This window comes from Echinococcus granulosus (genome assembly GCF_000524195.1).
Source record: "Echinococcus granulosus chromosome Unknown EG_S00023, whole genome shotgun sequence".
NCBI lineage: Eukaryota > Metazoa > Platyhelminthes > Cestoda > Cyclophyllidea > Taeniidae > Echinococcus > Echinococcus granulosus.
In genome coordinates this window covers 290,098-310,746 of record NW_020170403.1, presented here as the reverse complement: position 1 = coordinate 310,746, position 20,649 = coordinate 290,098, and the positions used below count along the sequence as shown (strand labels likewise).

The 20,649-nt window shown below is 41.4% G+C and overlaps 1 protein-coding gene across 1 annotated transcript; it reads left to right on the top strand. All coding sequences in view use genetic code 11, as the record gives it.

Annotated features, from left to right (window-relative positions):
• Positions 1 to 374: 374 nt before the first annotated feature.
• Positions 375 to 15,775, top strand: EGR_03981 (Mitofusin-2; the record flags this gene model as incomplete). Its single annotated transcript, XM_024493230.1, has 14 exons — positions 375 to 425; positions 469 to 794; positions 1,079 to 1,262; positions 1,338 to 1,583; positions 2,316 to 2,423; positions 4,724 to 4,913; positions 5,997 to 6,064; positions 8,064 to 8,185; positions 9,596 to 9,936; positions 10,655 to 10,902; positions 11,645 to 11,755; positions 13,304 to 13,492; positions 15,454 to 15,596; positions 15,703 to 15,775. 14 exons carry the CDS (start codon positions 375 to 377, stop codon positions 15,773 to 15,775), a joined length of 2,400 nt encoding a protein of 799 aa, XP_024352329.1.
• Between the last annotated feature and the right edge of the window lie 4,874 nt (positions 15,776 to 20,649).

Here is a 20,649-nt window from a genome sequence, read left to right as displayed (position 1 = left end):
TGGAAATTGCCTCCTAGTGTTTTATGCGTAAGTATTGGTCTTCGAAAAGTGACCAGTGGGGCTAAAATAACACTAAATTGCAAATAAGGGTCAGTGTTTATATTATTAGAAGGGGATAGGGGGTTTCCAATAAGGGCGGCTCAAACTTATTTTGGCTTTGGGTTGAGCAACGAACAAACCAAGTAGCTTTTGAAGCCAAGTGAAGCTTTCAATCCGTGTTTTTGTCAGAATAAGTAACTTAATGCACGGATAGGGTACTGGATTAGCAATTATAAGTTATATCACAGTATAAAATTTAGCTCCGCAAATAAAAATTGTTTTTGCGCAAAAAAATTTTAATTGTGCGCTTTCAAATACAGTTTTATGCACTCGTTATGGGTCTTCTGCAAATTCTCAAAAAGTTGTTTAAGTCGTCTCAACTCTGCGTGAGCATTTCGGTCCTTTGCACGGCTCGCTTCTCCGTGTTAGTCGTTTCGTGTAATGGGAGAAGATTTCAGAACCGGTGAGGTTGGGTCTCGTTCGAGAAATCTTCTTATGAGAAGCAACACACACTCAGATCTTCTCAAATTCAAGGGAGCTAAGCAAGATTTACAAAAGATTTTTGCTGAAATCGAGGATTACGTGAATGACTGCAAACAGTTTTTCAAAGAAAAACTATCAGAGGAGGCTGGCAAGCGACTCTCTCCGGCCCTTGAAGAATCCTCTAAAACTGATTTGGAGCCATATTTTGAAAGAGTGAAACAAATACAGTCAATTATTTCGCGTAATCAAATGAAATGTGCCTTTTTCGGGCGGTACGTCTACATAGCCGGCATGTTGCTTGTGTTTTATCAACTTCTAGTGATTTTGGATGTATGCATGCTGCAAACTTATGCTAAACACGCCTTTTGTATGGTTTCACCAATTTTGTTATTTGGTCTTCCATTGTGTTTTAACTGGGTTCGCCCACTTCTTCTGCCATAGACCTTATGAGATTGTAAAATCTACTTATTATACACGTCTCCAACTCTAGATTAAATTACGTATGAATATTTTTTTACCTTTCTACTCTGAGATTACTCATTTTCACGCGATGTAGAACATCGAACGGCAAAAGTACAGTCATAAATGCAATGCTTGGCTCGCGAATTCTGCCTTCCGGTATCGGGCACACAACAAGCTGTTTTGTTCAAGTACAAGGAACTAACCAAAGTCAGGGCTTTTTACAACAGGAATGTATTTCCGACTTTGGTTCAGGTGAAGAGACTCAAACTTTATCAGAAGTATGCCCTCACCTTTATGGTACTAATTTTATCACTTGGTTATCGAAGGGCTTGAGGTTTGTTCTCTCGTTTTAGCCTCGACCGATAGAATCGGTTAGTCACTTGGCCCATTCGTTGAGCTCGGCCAAGATGGCCAGTGATTCCCTCATATACCTCTTCTGGCCAAGCTCCAGCTGTCATCTTCTGCGAGAGGACGTGGTCTTACTAGACAGCCCTGGAGTAAATGTCGATCCTGACATGGATGCATGGATCGATAGGCACTGTCTTGATGCTGACGTCTTTATCCTCGTTGCTAATGCCGAGTCAACTCTAATGCAGGCAGTATGTTTTAAGCTATTTGACTGATGAATGATAGGTTTTTAAAAACGTCTGGCAATTGCTGTTGCTATCACATTCTGTCACATTTGATCGCTCTGTAAAAATTATAGACGAACGCTTGGTTTGAAGTTATTTTTTTCCACTCGCCATGGCTGCGTGTAAGCATATTCACTGTTGCGATTCAGATCAAAATAGTCAAGAAATAAAGATTTTTCTTCAAGTTGATAGTAAAAACATCTGTTTTGAAGTCTACTCCTTAAGCATTCGGATTGGAATCTCGACAGTGACCGTGACCATTCACCGCAGCTCGCAACAACCGTTCGTCGTAATTTACTACACATTCTTTTAATTATTTTCGTACTCATTATGGGTATAAATTTCTGCCCTAATCATCTTATTTGCCTTACTCATGTTAGTATTCAATCACGATAATTATTTTCGCCACAATTTTTAATTCTACCCAGCAGTTACTTCAAAGTATCAGCTCGGAATTTTCACTTGTTCCGATTTTTATTGTATACACAATGAAATTTGACTGAGCTAAGTCATTGGTGGTGAATTTTCGGTTTTTGGAGGAAGTTTACTCTAAGGTTTTGTCCTTGCTTGATACTAAATAACCATATTCTGAATTCGGTAGCGCTGTGGATCTGGGTGAATGAAGAGTGGATTATTACATTACCCTCCATAGTTTTTTTGGGGAACCCCATTAAATGCAAGTTTTTGGCTCTAACTTAGGAAAAAGACTTCTTCTATCGCGTCAGCAGCAGAATCTCCAAGCCGAACATCTTCATTCTCAACAACCGATGGGATGCCTCGGCTGGTGAAGCGGAATTAGCCGATCAGGTACTTCTTTTTGCCTGCTTATTGTTGGTGAAGTCATTCGTTGCCCAGGGTCTCTTTCTATTTTTTCATTTAAATATCTCATGCGCAAAATTTGTTATTGATACGCATATTTTTTGTCGGAGCAATGAATGTATGTTCTTGTAACCGATGATCGGCTCTGTTTCTAAGATTGTCGTCTACCGAAATGTTTGTTCTATTGTGATTGAAAATAAATGGAGCATAATTAGTTGAAGCATGCAGCTATCGTCCTAATTTAATTGCATTTTCGATGAACAAATTTTGTGGAATACCTAGTTTCGGAGCTTTTGCTTGCACTTTTCTACCTCTTTCCTGGATGCCTGTGACGGTTTTAAAAACTCATTACTTTGTTTAACGGCAAAGACCGTTTTTTACGATTTTTCTCTTTTCCACTCATTCGTCCAATCCATCAAACTATCCTGTTTCCTTAGCTTACCAGTTACTTTCAGTCAGATGTTTTCCTATCAGTAACTTCATGCTTTTTCTCATTTATTTAGCTTCCTTGTAGTTTGACATGTACCTATTTTCCGTCCAGTTTGTCATCCGCCCCACTTAGTTTAGGCTTACTGCATGATTGACCTTTTGTAGATTAGATTCCCCCACCAGAATGTCACTTGTCAGGCTGTTGTGCATTTAGTAGCTAATCTCCACCTCGCTTTATCAACAATTTTACGACGAAACTCGTGGTTATTTTATCGCTTCATAAAGAAACTGCTCTGGGAAGGATATTGTAGCAGATAATCTCATGATAGATATTGAGTTTAGATTACTGGTTTTGTATCTTTATGGTGAGAAAACAGCCCTTAATGTGAATTATTGATAATTCTATTGTTTTAGAAAACCGTACACTTTTTACTTAGGAATTTGGTAGGTCTAACTGATTTCTGTGCTCCACTAGATTTCGCAATTCTCACTTCCTACTCGTTGTCGGCGATTCGGTATTTCATGCGCATCTAGTGGGCCAAACATTTTTCAACTGCTCTCTAACTGTGTCCATACATATAGTCGCCTAGTTAGTGTAAAATTGCGTCATTCAAAGGGAGACGCTGGGCTCATTTCAATTCTACACCTGACTGACTTGTTTCAGCTTCATTTTGAGTCTGAGTGGATGTTCTACTCTGGGTTATCTCACTCCGTGCTCATGCGCAGTTTGGCACCTTGCAAAATTCACATTTCACTGTGTTAGTTCTCAGGTACCGCTAATGCACAGTTGCTCTCACATGCATTTAAATATGCAACTATGGCTCTTAGGCATCGTCTTGTTTATTAAAAAAGCATAATAACCGCAAATTCCACATTTTTTATCTATCCCCTTGGCTGATCTCATTACTTTTAATGCCCATTTGCAATCTTACAAGTAATTACTTTAGGCATAATGCGTTGCAGTCATTGTGGAGATTTGGCGCGTTTTTGGCGTTGGGACCGCAGTCGTGATCGTGCTATCACTCTTACTCGAATTCGCAATAATTTGGCGCTGTGAGGCGTGACTCTATCGTACTCTCGATCATTTTGGATTTAAACTCCTGAACTTATGTGGAAAATTTCCTCAATTTTTTTTGAATGTTTTTTTCAATATTTAGTAACAGGCAAAACTTTGTAATATTTATGAAAAAATGGCCAAGTCATTTAGTTGCTATATCCCTCTGCCTTACCTTTTTGTGAATATTTCCATCCTTATTCTCCATATACCCTACATTATCGCACAAGTTAGGTTTTTGTAGATGCAGAAAGAGCTACTTACCACTTTCACTTTTGATCTGTGAAAAATTTCGTTTTTTCTTTCTCCATTGAACCTATTTTTTGGTGCTAAGACCATTGTTTTAATATCCTTCATCCAAATTAACATGTATGCGTTTGTTGGAAACTGCTTTGTGATACAGTTGGATAAGACTGCTTATTACAATATTAATTTTTTGTGGGTTTCTGATGCCTAAATTATGTCGACTTTAAAGAAGTTTCATACCACAGTTCTGCAAGTACCCTATAAACCTGTTGGAGGGCCGAAAGACTGCTAGTTTGGATGCCATGACTAGTTTAATCATCAATATAATTCTTTCTCAATTCTTCATTTAAGACAAAAATTTCAAGTGGATAGTAGAACACTTACTTTTTAAAAGAATTTGTACATAAAAGTAAGCCACAGCTTTATTCATTGGCCTGATTCTGTTTGATAACACTGGCTGCTTCGGCTACAAAGACTCGTCATTCAACCCTTCGGCAATTGGGGAGGAGCACCCATAGCTGATTGTTCGACCATTAGCTCTTCTTGTGTGTGCATGCAGGTAAAGGAACAACATATGCAGAGGTGTGTTTCCTTCTTGACGGATGAGTTAAAAGTGTGTGGACACGACGAAGCAATGGAGCGCGTCTTTTTTGTCTCCGCCCGCGAGGTCCTCACCATCCGAGCCAGGTCTCTCAACGGCGGCGCTCCACCTGGTTCTGCGCCCAACATTGGCTCTCCCTCCGCTGGCGGTATGTTCTTTCTTCATCGATTGCTCGCATCATCGGCCGCTCCCATTTGCGCCTTTTGGTGTTTAGTCTCTGCCTGACTTCCTGAGTTATAGAAATCTCAGCCTTTCTAGGCACTGACCAGAACAAGTCGGCATTTCCGGTAGTGCACGTTCTCTAGAAATGCGAATGGATATCGCCAATCCATAATACTCTGCTGTTCATCTCTAACTGCTGGGATTACCACCACTCTTTGGGCCTCTTGTGCCTCCATTCCCGTTTTTCTTTTAAACAACGTAATTGTTTTTCTCCGTACTGGGGCTAGCACAACAGGGCATCTTGGCAGTGTTTTGCCACATTTGCTAATGAATGTCATCGGATGTCGCTGATATTGCTGTTACTGCTGCTTCTCATTTCAATTCCTTTAGTTTTTTCGCACTTGGTAATCGCTTTCAGCAGTTAAAGTACTTGGTCTTTCCAAAGTGGCAACAAAATTGGATGGAGCTGTGGTATCAAGCAATCATAATGCTTTAAGTGGGAATATTACTGCTTTCTGAGCACTTATTTCATCGAATTCATTGTAAATCTTCTCGGTCTTCTTTGTGTCCCCGGGTAATAAAAAAACATGTCTATTTTTATGTGATACAATGAATGGGCACACAGCAGCTAATCCCATTTGCCAACTCACCTTATATCATATCTGTTTTTTGCCCTTCTAGAAAGCCCATTTCTCTTAAAGCTTCCTCGATTTGTCGAACAGCTGAAAATTAAGCGCTGATAAACCTGATTGTAAACCGATTTTCTTTTCTTCAAGGGTAAATCGTGAGTTTCAATCCACTCAGGAATTTTTCATTTCACTCAAAGACCACTCCAAGATAAAATTACGTCCGCAGTACACCTAGCTACTATGAAATACAAAGTATGACACTAGACAGTTTTGCAGTTTCCCCACTGGCAAAAGAATTTATAATTGAGAGGCGAAGCCATTCGGCTTGTCATCGGCAAGTGCTTTCATTACGCGCTCCAACACATTCTAGTTAATATATTAGCTGCATGTCTTTGCAAATTCCATGATGTTCATCTCATTGCGTTTTTTGCCTCATAAAGGCTATCCACTGGCTGACGGATGGCAGGCTCGTTTGATGGAATTCTCCACCTTTGAGAAAGTTTTCGAGGTAATTTCCTTGTTCATCTGCACTTATTAATAATCGAGTCTATCAATGTCCTTGTTTATGCGAAGGAAAAACTGCTTGTAGTAAATTTGACCACGTCCATGAAAGCACAAGTTACAGCTCTCGCATTGCCTGGATCACTTCCTCTACTTAAATAAATGCTTTTTTTGTTACCTGAATAATGAACCGTTGAAATTCTTTATATTGGGATGTTCGGTTCGGCTACGCCTATGATCGGTTGGTATCGAAAATGATTCACTTAAAGCACGCATTCCAATTAGCAAATCAAATTTCGTTTTAATCTCTCAAATTAATATTCCCCTTCAGGAACGAACGGCAACTATGCCTAAAAAGAGGCTTCGAGTTTCAGCCAAATTCCATGAACCGAAAAGGAACTTTAAGTTGGGTGTGATCCTTTTTTTGGTGTAGAGCCCATAATTTGTGTTGTTGGAAATCACACTTTGTGATGTGCCTCATTTTGTTAAGCGCGAAACCTGTGGGAAGATTGCCGAGATCCCGGTAACCCTTTTCTTTTGATCGTAGAGTATCGTTTCTACTATATTCTTGCATCTGTAGACGCATGATTGAGTGCTGGCTTTCCGCTCAGTTACACTTTAAATCCCCAAAAAATATTCACGCGTCAGTTTCTTAAAGTCAGGCGAAAGCAAGTTATTACTGGAAGTGGTCGAAAAATCATACCTTAGTAGAAAATAGTGAATGATTAAAAAAGTGATTTTATCACAGCGGTTGGGGCTCAGGAGTGTCATTTGGCACTAGGCAGAAAAACGTGCTTCTTTGAATACCAGTGCATCTTGTTCGTTCTGCTGATGAGTCGAAAGCTTCGTCCACTGACTTAAAGAAGAGGCGACCAATGCAGTAAGGCATACAGGATTCAAATAGATCAGTCAAATCTTAGTTTAACTGCCGTACTCATTTTAAGCTCGGAGGAGATGGTAAATGTAAATTGCAATTCCTGATTTAACTGCTTGGAGCGAGCAGACAAAAGAGTACTTAATCTAAATTTGATTTATGATTGAATTGAGCAAAACGGAGAAATAGGGTGTTGTCAGTGAGGGCTTAATCGTGGTACAAATTTCGCGGCTCATCCTGTTGTGAGTCTTTCTCCCAAATATCGAATATCTGACAAGGGGTTCATATTAGGCGCGTTTTTTTTTATTTTTTCGTGGTCTCTTCACATAACAATCACTGTATTTTTATTTCTAGTGTAATGAACCATCAATTGCTTGTCTGTTATTTGATTCCATTCCTAATTTTGGAGGCATTGATGCATTAGTGGAAATATATCGCTACTAGGGACTATCGAAAATTACTTTAACTCTGAAGGGGGTACATGAAAGTGCTGGGGATGCCTGTAACCCTGGGAAACTTCCCCTTTCTTGTTTCAGGGTTACTAGGCGCATTCTGGAGATTAGCGCTTCGGCTTATCTCCTCTTGATTGGCTTACATCAAGCGTGGCCGTAGTTCAAGTGTACTGACAATCCCTTGAAGGCCAATATTAATTAGTTACTATAATTATGCGTAACTAAAATCGTAGACTCGGACTCAGACTCAGTCGATCTCCGCCACCTAGCCCATAAAGGTGTGTGTGATCATTGTGCTTTTCTTCGCTTGCTCATACGTTGGTCAATAAAGGCCTCAGGACTGAAGTCTGGTTGGGAGCTCAATGGGATCCAGGCCACTCGCACATAATCCTCAGATCGTGACGATTGGCGATTTCGTACCTTTTCACTACAACACTGAAGAGGACGATTTTTCTACGTGGTCTCTCAAGCATATCTTATTTAGCTGAATCCTTAGTCCAAGACAATAGGGCACTGGTTTTATCCTGGTAAATCAAGTCGATTACAGGCACTTTATCTACGAACCGTGTTCTCCATGTCTCTATCCCTCTGCTGATTGAAAGCAATTCGAATCACCAAGGAATATGCTTGCCTTCTTGTTACGAACAAGTGATCAGCATTTGATAGATGTGTTTTTGCAGAAAATCCTCTCTGACTCGGCCACTCGTACAAAGTTTGCCTCCCATGCGGAGCAGGGCAAAGAACTGGCCGCCTACTTCCGCCAACTCATGGAGACAACCTACGAGGCTGCCCTAGAGGAGAAGTATGTCCATCTATGCTTTGTTTTCTCTATAGCATGTTACATCTTTTACGTTTCTTCCAGGCAGATATTTGGAGTTATCGCTTATGTAGTTTGCTTCCTACTTAATTTCATCGGAGAAATATTTGTAAATAATTTGATTTCAAATTAAAAATTTGTGTTTATGCGTTCTTGTACTTATCTCACATGCACTATCGTACACCCATCCATGACGCTTCCTTTTATTCATCGGTGACACTTGGCTCTTGGTGAGTACCACGTCTGAAAGGTGAGTTTTTTTTCTCCTCTGCAACTTTAATAAATTTAGGCAGATATTCGATATTGCCAAGTATTTTCATTAACGGAATCTACTTCTGTTGAGTTCTCAAGCGTTGAACCTTGAAGTTTGGACCTGCAAGTGTTCACTTTCATCACCATTTATGACACTTATTCATATTCATCGTTGCAATGTGTTTTTATTGGATCACTATATATAAAGTGCCTGATTTCAAACTACAAGTTAGTTTTGCGCGCTGATTTCCTGTCTAATGCGCATGTGGTGCCGCTGCCTTACCGTTTTCTACCCAGTCTGATGGACGGCAGGTCACGTGTCATCGCATACTTTGGTGCTGTTTGCTAATATTGGATTTGGAATTCTTATTGTCAATTTGAACTACTGTTTGTTTTTACAGGTGCTTTTTTCCACTTGCCTCTCCCAAACGTGGTACCGTCCACTTTTTGTCTTCCGTCTTTGTTGAGACACATTACCAGGGTCATTTGTATTCCTTATGTTGCTGGTATCTATTCCTCCTGCGTCATGTGGTTGTCGATTTTTAAATTGGGTACTTGTGTAACCTGTATATTTCATAGTTACCGATCCAGTACTTTTCCCTACCATGCTTTAATGCCTTCTTTCTCCGATCTGATCTGAAATGTTTGCTTGTGTAATCAAACAAATGAGGTTATCATTTGTGGCATTCTTTATTTCATTCGTGCTGAATTTAAACTCGACAGGAGAGTTCAAAACATATCGTTTTCTAACATCTTGAGCTCGGATTAGAGAATTAGAGAGGATATACTAGTTTGCAAAGGGATATCTGTCCGCTTTTATATTGCGAAGTTGATTAGCGCAGTGTCTCGTGTTTAGCATCAAAATTGGTCTAGTAGAGTGTACTCTTCTTAGTATTCTTTTGTCAAAAATTTGGTAAAAGCTAGATTTAAACTTTACGACACGATTATTGGCATCTGGTATTAAGGAACGGCTGGTAACAATCTTGAGCACTGCCCTGCCGGTTGTTTGACATTACTCTAAATTTAATCTACATAATGCAGTTGGTGCATGAGAATCCGAAATTTTAAGAGGTAAGCAATACAAGCAGATGCTTCAGGCCAGTCTCCTCGAGTTTGAATGCTGATTTCCTGCCTTACTTAAAGGGACGCAGGTATCCGTTACCGACGTCTGTCACAGGCGAGACTTGAAGAGTTGCGCGCAAAGTTGCAGAATGCTGCTAGGACCATCAACGACCTCATTGCCAAGTGCCTACTGGACGTGGAGGCTCAGGTGGCCAACGCACTCTGCAACGAGATTCGACGACTGGGCGAACTGGTAGATAGCTTCAGTGGGCACGCTTTCGCAGCGGACGATGAGGCGACACTACGCACCTATCGTCACGAGCTCAACGCTTATATTGAGCGCGAACTGGGCAAGAAACTGGCCGCTGCGTGTGCCGGTGATATTCATTCGCAGGTGGTCCGTGCTGAACAAATTATGGCTAGTGAGGGCTGGTTCAATTTATCTTTCAAGCCCTGTGTTTGGCGGAAGAGTTATGAAATTGGTACCGTGTCGTCGATATAGGGAAAAGATTTGTAAAATTTGATATGTAGTTGAAACAGATATTGTTTCGTCACAGTTACCGCCCTTTTTGAAGGTCGTCACGAGGAGTGGAACTACTTCGTTGCTGTATTTATGACAACCTTATTCGGGTGAATTAGAATGAATCAGGCAGCATAATCCATAGACCAAGCAATTGGTTTTTGATAAGGTTTTCGAATTCACTTCTAATTGGTCTGCCTGTCGTATTCCGTTTGAGAAACGGTGCTTAAGGCTAGTCGATGCTTACTAGCACCCCTCCTCAAAAGGGCATAACATGAATTTTTAGACTGGAATGCCGCAGGTATTTTAAACCCTCAAACTCCTGAGTCACTCACAAAAGTTGGGGATTTCGTAATCAAAATACCGAAATGTTAGTGACGCGTCCATTTAACCAAGGGGAAGGTGCATAATCACCTGACCTGAAAAGTCGGAGCTTACAGACTAGCTAATTCAATGGCACTATTATAAAGTTCAAATTAAAAGATGTTCATAGTTAAAGTTGCCATTCATCAAACCATAAATGAGAAGAGTTGAATGCTCTAGCGATTTTGGTTTCTTATTAGAGGCAATAGGGTGTTTCGAATGTTATAACATCGTTTTATTCGATTCTGTGTTGGCAGGCATCTACGAAGGTCTGGTGGAGGCGGATGAGTCGGCAAAGAGTAGGATAATGCAGAGCGTTCTATCGAGTTCCTTCGAACCAGAGTTCCATGTCGACTGTCGCAATATCTGCGCGGAGTTCAGGGAGGACTTACGTTTTCGTTTCTCTCTTGGACTCTCCTCTCTAGCCGAGCGGCTGCTCCACCACCAACGCCACGGTGGTTTTTATTCCTCCGGCTCTACTGCCAATACGTGGACAGGTGGCTACGTAAGTGTCTCATCTATTTCAAGTGAATCGGATACAAGGTGTTAAGACTATCGTTCAAGTCAAATCGAGACTTCTAAGCTCACATTTAACATGAACACTTTTCAAAGGTGGGAACTGCATTTATTTTTTTTTTTTTTTCCTATATAATCATCTAGTGTGTTTATACACCCATCCAAGTGGTTTGGAACGACTTGTCCGTGCACTTGAACAATGCTTTGCTTTGTCGTCGCTGCAAAAATGCTGATCCCTGTGCGATGGTCTTTTAGAGATCTATTTCGTAGAAAGATTGGTCCCTTGTGCATAACGGGTTTGTCGTCGATAAAGTTTTCCGCACTTATGCCGAATGTTTATGAGAATGTTTTTGAAACGTTAATCATGTCCAAGTGTCTTACTGCTGAGTAGCTGTGTCAAATTACAGTATCATTATTGTGCCTAAAGTCTATTGTGTACACGAGTCCCTCCAGCTTCGAGCTTACGCCTCCGTTCACATATACTTATTTTGATCAACTGTCCCAACTGATCTACTGCGTGTGTGCTGTTCATTACAAGTATTACCGAGCCAAGCATGCCACTTAATAGCATGGGTAGTGCCGTCACGGTAGTACCCATATTGGAATCGTAAAACAGAATGCCCCGGTCTAAGTTGAATACGTCAAATAGTGGCCTCTCTTAGTGTGGTGCTGAGGTAGTAGCAAAGGCTGATGAGCACTGATTGTCACTCACTTCCTGTTGTCTTTTTTAGGCCGGGTCGCAAGGGATGCCGGAGTACTCACCGGTTCTGCCGCTTTTCCTCTCATCCCTTCCAGCTCTACTCAGCCGAAACACCGTTGGACTACTTGTAGTTGGTGGAATTGTACGTCCTTTGCCTTCATTAATGAAATACTCTAAAGTTTTTTAACCCATTTGACTGTTGACATCTACCAAATCCTCACTTCTCGACAGATCTAGGCTCTCTAGGGATATTACGAGACATTTAGGCGTGTATACATGTTTAGACTTTGCGTGGAAGGTCTGAACGACTGATGGCGTGGGTTATGGTTAATCCAGGGGAAGTTGAATATAATCGCGTCATCGTGTACATAAATAAAATAAGTTCCTTACACAGCCTTCCCATTATTTCAAGCTTTGTTTTTGCTACTCACTGAGATCACTTTTCTTCATTGGCCACTACAAGTAAATTGAAATCATTTATAAAGCTGGAATGGCTATTACACGATAATTTTCTGTGCAACGAAGAACCTCAGGGTTTAGCAATAGTGGTACTTCTCGTAGGTTTGTGTTATTTATATCCATTAATGCCGTCAATTTCCAAACTCCACGTCCAAGATAGAATAGTCTTCGCAGTAATTCGTATGATGCGCACAAATTGTTTATTTGTGGATTCTTTCAGCACTCCGTATTCATTGAATTAAATTCTTCTTGCTATGAACTGACGCTCGTGTGTGAGCTTGGGTCCTGTAGAGTTACTAAGTAGAGTAATCAGTGGACAAGGACGTCGATTCAGACGTTTCTGCTTACCGGAGGGTATGGGGAAACAGTAGGCCATAGCTATGGTGACCGATTGCCTTGGCAAAAAAACTCGGAATCTGGGGGCGGTCTTAGTCTCCCGCGTTTGCAGTATTTAATTGGCTTTGACCAATAAAGGAGATTGACCTCGAGCCCAACGTTCTAGAGTGTTCAAGAATCAGCCATAAAAATGGGAATTTTTGGAAATTCGACTCCACCCTCGTGAACACTAAGTCTTGGGACATTGAGAAGGCCTGTCTAGTACTGTGTGTAAGTGTTTTCGGTTGTAATTCTGGGCATTTGGGCTGGTAAATTAATAGTGTATATTAATTATACTTGTTTTAGTGTATTAGCTTTCGTATTGCCTCTGAAGGGGTTAGGAGGCATAATTGGGCTGGGAAACTAGTAGCCCATGTAGTTTGAATAGAAATCCATATTTTAGCTTCTAAAGAATCCATTCTAAAGTAATGTCCTCCCTTCCCGAGTCTTTGCAAACCCAATTTTTGTATATTTTTGAGGCAGTGGTGTAAATAGATGCATACTTCGTAAGAAGCAAAAGATGTTGGCCATGCCCTCTGACGCTACCAGCAGACTTTATAAAGCCTATGATATGCGGAGCAGGATGGGTCAAGCTTCACGCCATCGATGCAGAAGGCTATTAAAAAGATCCGTGTAATGTTGTAGTGAGTAGCGCTTTGGGTTGGCGATACGAATGACAAATGGCTGGAACAACAGGCACCTGAATTTACCGCAAACAGTTATGAAAAGAGCACTAAAAACTAATTAAAACGATTCAGAAACTCCCGGCGTTCACGGCATTCCTTATGATCGTTCTCTGGTACTCCAAAAAATGGCAACTAAGACCACTGTTGAGGATATGCTTCCCTCCTTACAGGTGCTGAAAGCGACGGGATGGCGTATGATAATGGTTTTGGGCGGACTTTATGCGGGCCTCTATGCCTACGAGCGCCTGGCGTGGACGAACAGGGCGCGCGAAGCCGCCTTTAAGTCCCAGTACGTCAATTACGCCTCACATAAGCTCCGCCTCATTGTTGACCTCACTGGCACCAACGCACGACACCAGGTAGGACTCGCCCGCTGTCTCTTTTCTGCAGTTTCAACCGCCCCTGTCATAATGCTTATGCTACTCAGTAATTTCCCTAGGCACTCCCTAAGGTTCTCAATTCTTCGTCTGCATAATCTTACTATCTTTTCAATCTGTGATCGCTTGTGCTGCTAGCGATTAGCTTGTAATCCCAGTGCTCACTCTCTGCTCACAACCCGTAAATTATGGTGAAACAATGTTATTTCCTCTTTGTTGAAATGCGTAACCTGTAATCGTAATCACTCCAAAGTGACTGCTTTTGCTAGCAAACAGTGTGAGTAATTGGCGCGTCAAAAGGAAGTGACCCATTGACGCCTGGAAGCGACCAAAACTTGCGAAATACACATTTTTGCTTTGTCAAAGGAGACATTCAATTCTAACATGCGAATATTGTCTCAATAATGAACCTATCAATCAAACATACGACGACTCATCCAGAGTTCCACGAAAACTATGCCCGGAAAGGCAAGCTGAAAGACACTTTCGGTTAACATAGTGTGGATATTTGAAATACTGCAGTCAGTTTGGAATATCAGAAATGTTAACATTAATAAGAATTGAACAATTATGCCCTGTTGTGTAGCTTTCAGGCACTGGTTTTAACGATACTGGGACATCAATCTTAGGGTGAATAATCCTACCACATCTTGGTAATGATTTCATTTGTTTCTCTCTCGGCTGCATAAATCATTTTACTTTTTGTGTTGACAACTTGTAGCGCTGCTTTAGGCAGTTAAGGTGGTCCACTTTACATCCACACTCTATTGGTATTAATTTGCTCTTTAATTTATTCACCTTAACTTTGTTTACCAATGTAGGCGGTATTTCTAGCTTTGCTGTCACTAGTAGCGAAACCTAATTGAATAGATTTTGCACCTTCAAAGACGCAAACACGTTTGTTAACATTTTTTTCGTAATACCTTGGGGACGCATTATGAATTTATTCGTTAATTTTTTCTAAGCACACTTTTTTTGCCACGATGAAAGGAATATGTCCTTTTTACGTCCGGAAAGCGTGCACTACTCGTGGAATGGTCAGGATTAAGTGTCAAATGGAACATGGACTCCCGAGCTGTGTAACATGATGCGTGTTTGTTTCAAGCTGGGACTTTTGGGTTTACCACTAATGGATGAGAACTAATTTTGGCAAGCAAAAAGTGTTTGTCTTTTCCTCATAGTCGTATTTTCCGAAAGATATGTTCAGCAAGGCCGAACCATTCGGTGATGGCCTGCTTAACTTCGTCAGTCGGGGCCTTGTTGTCCAACATGGACGGACTTTTGAAATTTGTGGGTGTCCGCGTTTGTCATTGGTTGCGTTGTATCCACTGTTCTAATAGAAGGAATGAGTGGACTTGTTGTGCATTGAACTGCTCACAGCGCTGGATGTTTGTCAGGGCTGTAGGCTGAGAATCTACATGACCGGTAATTCTACTGGCAGAAGCCTTCCGTGTAATTATTAGGGATCCGGCATTTTACACTGAATGTTCACATAAATGACTCCTGCTTTGTTAGGTGGGAGTCGAACCACCACACCTGGAATCTTAACTGGCAGATCCGAGCACCTCCATCTTTGAAATGCTTATACTATACCCTTTTTATATGGAACTACTGAGCGGCTGGGCATCTCATCACCTCATTGTAATGCGTTTTGTGGCTTTTTTCGTAGGTTTGCACTTACGCCTTTGATGAATGTGAATAGATCACACTTGTTACTTACCTTTACGTGCCTCACCAGTAATGCTGGTTTGACCCAAACGCTTTTCCCATTTAGAAGAATTGGATATTTTACCATTGGTCTCCTAATGGACCACTTTTATTCATGGGTACTCTTCATTACAAAACATGAAGCATCAGTCACTTTCGTTGCTGCTGCTGTCAACTGGTGCTTGCTTCTGAGACATTTTTGCCATGATAAGATGTGCGTCGACTTTGTTTCGCAGGTGAAGCGCGAGTTGCATCAGATGCAAAAGCGTCTCGGAAACGAGGGTGAGGGCGCAGCAAAGGTTCTTTCCGACGAATTGGTCCAGTTGGACAAAGACCTTGTCACCCTCGACAACATTACCACCTCCGCTAAGACACTCAAGTGAGTCTCTACGTCTCGTGAACAATTTGCTTAGAATTCATGTTTGAACAGAGTTAGCTGAATGAACCGCTATTCACTGCCTAACAATGAATCACCTCTTTTACAGGAACGGTGCTATCTACCTGGACGGCTGTCTGGACAAATTTCACAAGGAATACATAAGCTCAGCGTGGAATTAGCCTTCTTCCCACTTTGTATCTTTACCCTCCAATTTTTTAGCAGTCTCTTAGAGTTATACAACCATTTGTAGCCGCATGCATCTTTGTCAGTTGCTTGTGTTCGCGCCTCCTGGCGTTTTACTTGTTTGTCAAATTGGAACCATGTGGACGTTACTGTTTGTTGAGGTCTATCTACTTTTTATTCAATAATAGCAAAGTTGCACTACTTTTAGCCTACTGAACAAGAGGTTTAAACCAGAACCAAGCTCTATTTGAGTGGCACAAAAGGTATGTTTTTCCCCCATTTAATCTAACGTCAGATGTGCAGATAGAAGTGTGGTGAGTTTCTGTGGTACAAAAGAGCGATTAATTCGACAACTTTGGATTGTCAGCGTTTGAATATATACGCACAGGCCAGCCTTGCTGACAACTGCACGACGAGTGTATATGCCTGTTGACTATGCCCTTAGGGCAGATAATGAGGATGGTAGAGACTAGTAAATGAACACAGGAAGCTAGACGACGGGGCTGTCTATCTGCTTGTGCAGACAGGATCTGATAGATTCCTGCCCCCCGGGTGATCACATTCATTAGTTCGCATGTGGATTGGCTACAACCAAGGGACGTCTGGCCATATTTGTATCGTCTGTGTGGGGGAGGGAGTGTAGTGTCGTTTATGTCGGTAGCTTTGACTTTATCATGTCGGTTTAGGATTGGTCGGGAATGGCAAGTTCTGGGGTGCTGGTAATCCTACGCATTAGTTTTCAACAGATCTCGTGTTTCTGCTCGTAGTGGATTGGTTTAGGGGCCTCGCGGAACAGTTTCTTTTGTAGTAGGGTCCCATTTCATTTCAAATGTCGATGGAGGGCATTTAGTGCCAAAAATATCCAGCAATGGCTGCACTTATTTCCTAATCTATTAGACGGGCATTTCTGATGCGTAAACGGCAATATCCCTACTGTTCCCATTTAGCTGACGGTCAACTTTATAACGCAGTGACGAAGTACTCTTTTGTGATGGTGAGAGCTAGTTCAGGGTGAATAAATTTACGCCAACCATATTGAGCCGGTAGATTATGACTATACCGCTTGGTACGTAGTACAGAATATCGCGTTCAATGTTCACTGAAAGGACGTCTGCGTTTTGAATGACGCGTTTTTGACAACCTAGTAAATAACTTAAATGGTGTAAGGGATTTAATGAAAGTACGTACTGAGGATCAGACATCGCAGCGTCAACTGCTGCCAATGTGCCAAGTGTCACTGTGCCGCTACTGCCCCAGGTGACCATGTCCATATTGCCAGCATTTGAATCGTCCAGCCGCTATTATTGCCAGCGCAGAAATGCCGCTGTAGGACATTCGAGGCGGAGCTGAAATCACTGGCAGAGGAGGGGATGCGGAGCAGTGTGTACATCTGCAGCAGAAGTGAAACGTAGCAGCAATTTCATCACCTCGGTGGATGCAGCAATGCGATGAATGCGACCAAAGACCAACATTATACCCACAAGATGATGACGAGGCTAGAAGGGGAGACAGTGGTTCCCATCTCAATGAGCTTAAAGAGGGTGGACTATACAAAAAAGGCTGTGAAAGAACTAAATGGGGACTTGTTTTCTGTTATTCGGAACAATATGGAGGCACTATTCTGCTATTTTAACTGTGTGAGGTGTCGGAAAGGCAAATAAGAAAAAGGAGGGTCAGAATGTTAGCTAATTACAACTGAGAAATCGAATGAATGGAAGGAGAATCTTTTCCTTCTTCTTTGTCGTCTGTCGATGCAGATTAAGATTCATTTGGATGTTCGTTAAAGTGCTCTCTTTGTTCCATGACATTTCCCAAACTCGATGCCTATCCTACGCGAAATGTGAATTGGACGCATCACGATTATCTTTTTTGATAAGGCAATTCATCTAACTATGGTAAACATCAGGAAGTTATTGGATTAAATCTGCTTATTGTAGTCTATCCTGTAGTAAATTTACGTTAATTATAGGGATTTTTGAGGGAAAAAGGCGAAGTAAATTTTGAATGAGGATAGAAAAACTACTTCTCCGATCCATGAACTGAAGGTAGTAGTCTTTAAGGCATAATTCTTCTTTTTAGTACAAAGCTATATTTGACCCAAAAGAAGTGCCTATCTTGTCCCCGTCAGGAAAAATTCAACAGGTTTATATTTTTGAGTGATTTTCGAGTAATTTCTGGTCTATTTGGTGAAATAAGAATTAACTTATTTCGCCTATTTGAAGCGAGTTTTTGACTAATGATTGCGGCATGGGCTTGGGTTATGATAACACCTTCTCAGCTCTTCTGCACCACTTTGGCGTGTTAAAACTTTAGGGAAAACTAGGGGCGCCACGTAAGACGTCGCCTTGAGGTCATTATAGTACCAATAAGGTGCACAGGCAAGGTGGCTCAAATGGAGTAAGGGTCAACTTTATTGGATGACACTACAAGGGAAGTCGAAACAGTTGAGAGAAGGAAATCGTGGAAGAAAAACAGGCGTCTTGGAGAATCTTCGTGGTGTTGTGCGTTTAGTTTAGTTGCTGATCTGGCGATTCATGGGGTCAACCGAATCACACGTTATTACGCACTTTAAAACACTATTTTCTCTCGAAGCCATTCAACTCCATGATAGTAAACGTCTGTTCGGGCTCCTGTCTGATCTTCGAAGCAATTGCACTGTAACTCCCTTCAGTGTGTTTAGTGGCATCTGAGACAAAGCAGCGGCAGATAGATGAAAACTAGTGTGCAGGTAAGTAGGACTAAGGCATGCGGTGTCGGAAGATAGGCACAGACACTTAACCTCTGATTTCTATTTTAAAAAGCGACGGGATTTCTGTCTCTATTGTGGCAGATTTATGCTGCCAGAAGTTTAATAAGAATGGTAAGTTGTAGAATAGGTAAGTAAAGTATGGGTGATCTTTGATCGCTTATTTTTTGGTCCCCCACCTGACAAAGTCGACTTTGAATACATTTTACTCACCACGTCGACCGTGAATCGTTGGCTTGCAGCTTTTAAGATGGACCAAAGTAATGTCATTTCTTCAGTTGTTAGTTCTCGTCACCTTTCCTCTTCTTTAAGGTACGTTTTCTAGAGTATTTAGACATTGCAAGCTGTGGAACGCAGACCATGCAAGTCAACTGAGTGATAAGTAAACCCATTTTCATTCGTTTACTGAGCGCCTCGATGATGCTTCATGGCGTCATTTACTTCAGTCATCATGATAACAGTCGACACAATTGTAACAGGCAAGTAGTAGATAAGCATCTAGGGCCAAAATCGTGCTTTAAGTTATAAGTAATGCTCCTATCAATCCTCCATTCCCAAATGGTATGTGGTTCTGTCGTTGTCGACTGATGTTGTTGAAAAGCCTCTTTCTCCTTAATTATACTACTAAGTTAACTCTTGTCCATCTGGTGGAGGTCATAAAACGACACTAAGCCATGGAAATCGGCCACCATCCAATGGTTGTTTTACTAGTGAGTTTTAACCACAGAATTTTGAGGTAAGTGATAAGAAAGTAAACCCAACAATGTTCAGCCAAACTCGCCAGAATTTCGTGTAATCTCGTTTTTCAACTTCTTGAACTAATCTTGGCCTGATTTTACGTCTTGCTATTAACCTCCTACATTCTGCTGGCATGGCATACCCACAGCAGGATGGATAGGTCAGATCATACTTTCGGAATGTTGATTCTGCTATATTCTGCTGACAATCGTCTGTTGAATGGGATACTACCTTCCAGTCGTGACCATCAAACAGCCCAAAAACTATCTTGCTACTGAAACCCACCCCCGGTTAATGTAGTGCCTGATATGGCGAGCAAAGCAACGCATCCACTGTAACTTAGGTGACAACTCGAATTATGACGCAACGGTTTACAAATTTCTCACCACGTTGAGAGTTACTGGATGTTGTTCAGCCAAAAAAACAACTTAAACCACAATGTGAGTAAAGGAAGTGGAAACAAATCAAGAAACCTTCAAGCTCACTGTCATCTGCTAAGGCACCTGGAATCCAATGCTTTAATTTCCATGACTCTCCATCCCCTACGTGTAAACAACTGCTTCAACAAACATGTTGAATAACACTGAACTGTGCTCTTGACACAGTAACTTCGAATTGACCTGCCAGTCGCAACACTCAATCCATCTTTTGCGTCCTTGGATGATCCATTACCAAAGTCAGTATTTTTAAACCATTTCTGGATGATTCGTTCTGATACTGCGTAACACTTCTTCAAATGTTACGAGAGAGGTTCAACGGGAATTGAGAACAAGAGGGGATAGCAGAGCAAAGTAGAGCACCTTACCAGTGGATTGAGGCACTTGTGCAAACTGATAAATAGTGGTTAGCAAATGTAGATGTAATAAGAAATCTTTTCGTCGGCTTCTACCGAAACAGACACATGAAACACCCTTAATTCTGATAGTGCAGATTCTCCATTTTGTTGGAATTAGAGCTAGCAGCGGGTACCTCTCGTACCCATTAGCGCAAGATCAGTTCCCGTCTTCAATAATATGCGCAGAGAGAAAACAGTCGCTCGGGATAAAAGCCACCTCACTACTAGCCCTGTGGGGGTACCTTTACCAGGTCGCCGCGAAACTGCAGTAGTTAGTACGAAAGCATTCCAACTTTCCTTCCATTAATCGTTGCTCACGTGTCTAACGACGAAATGATAGGAAAGCATAGACAAAAAAACATCATGCACAAAAACACTATTTCTTGAATTCAGAATTTTAGAAATAGGTATGGTAAACAAGCAGTTGGCACATCACATTAAACCACCACCTCGCCTTCTTTCAATAAAAACGACTGCTTTGTCATATGTCTGTGCATTTGATGAAACAGGAATGGACGGAATGAGTTCACATATCACACGAACCCCGCCAT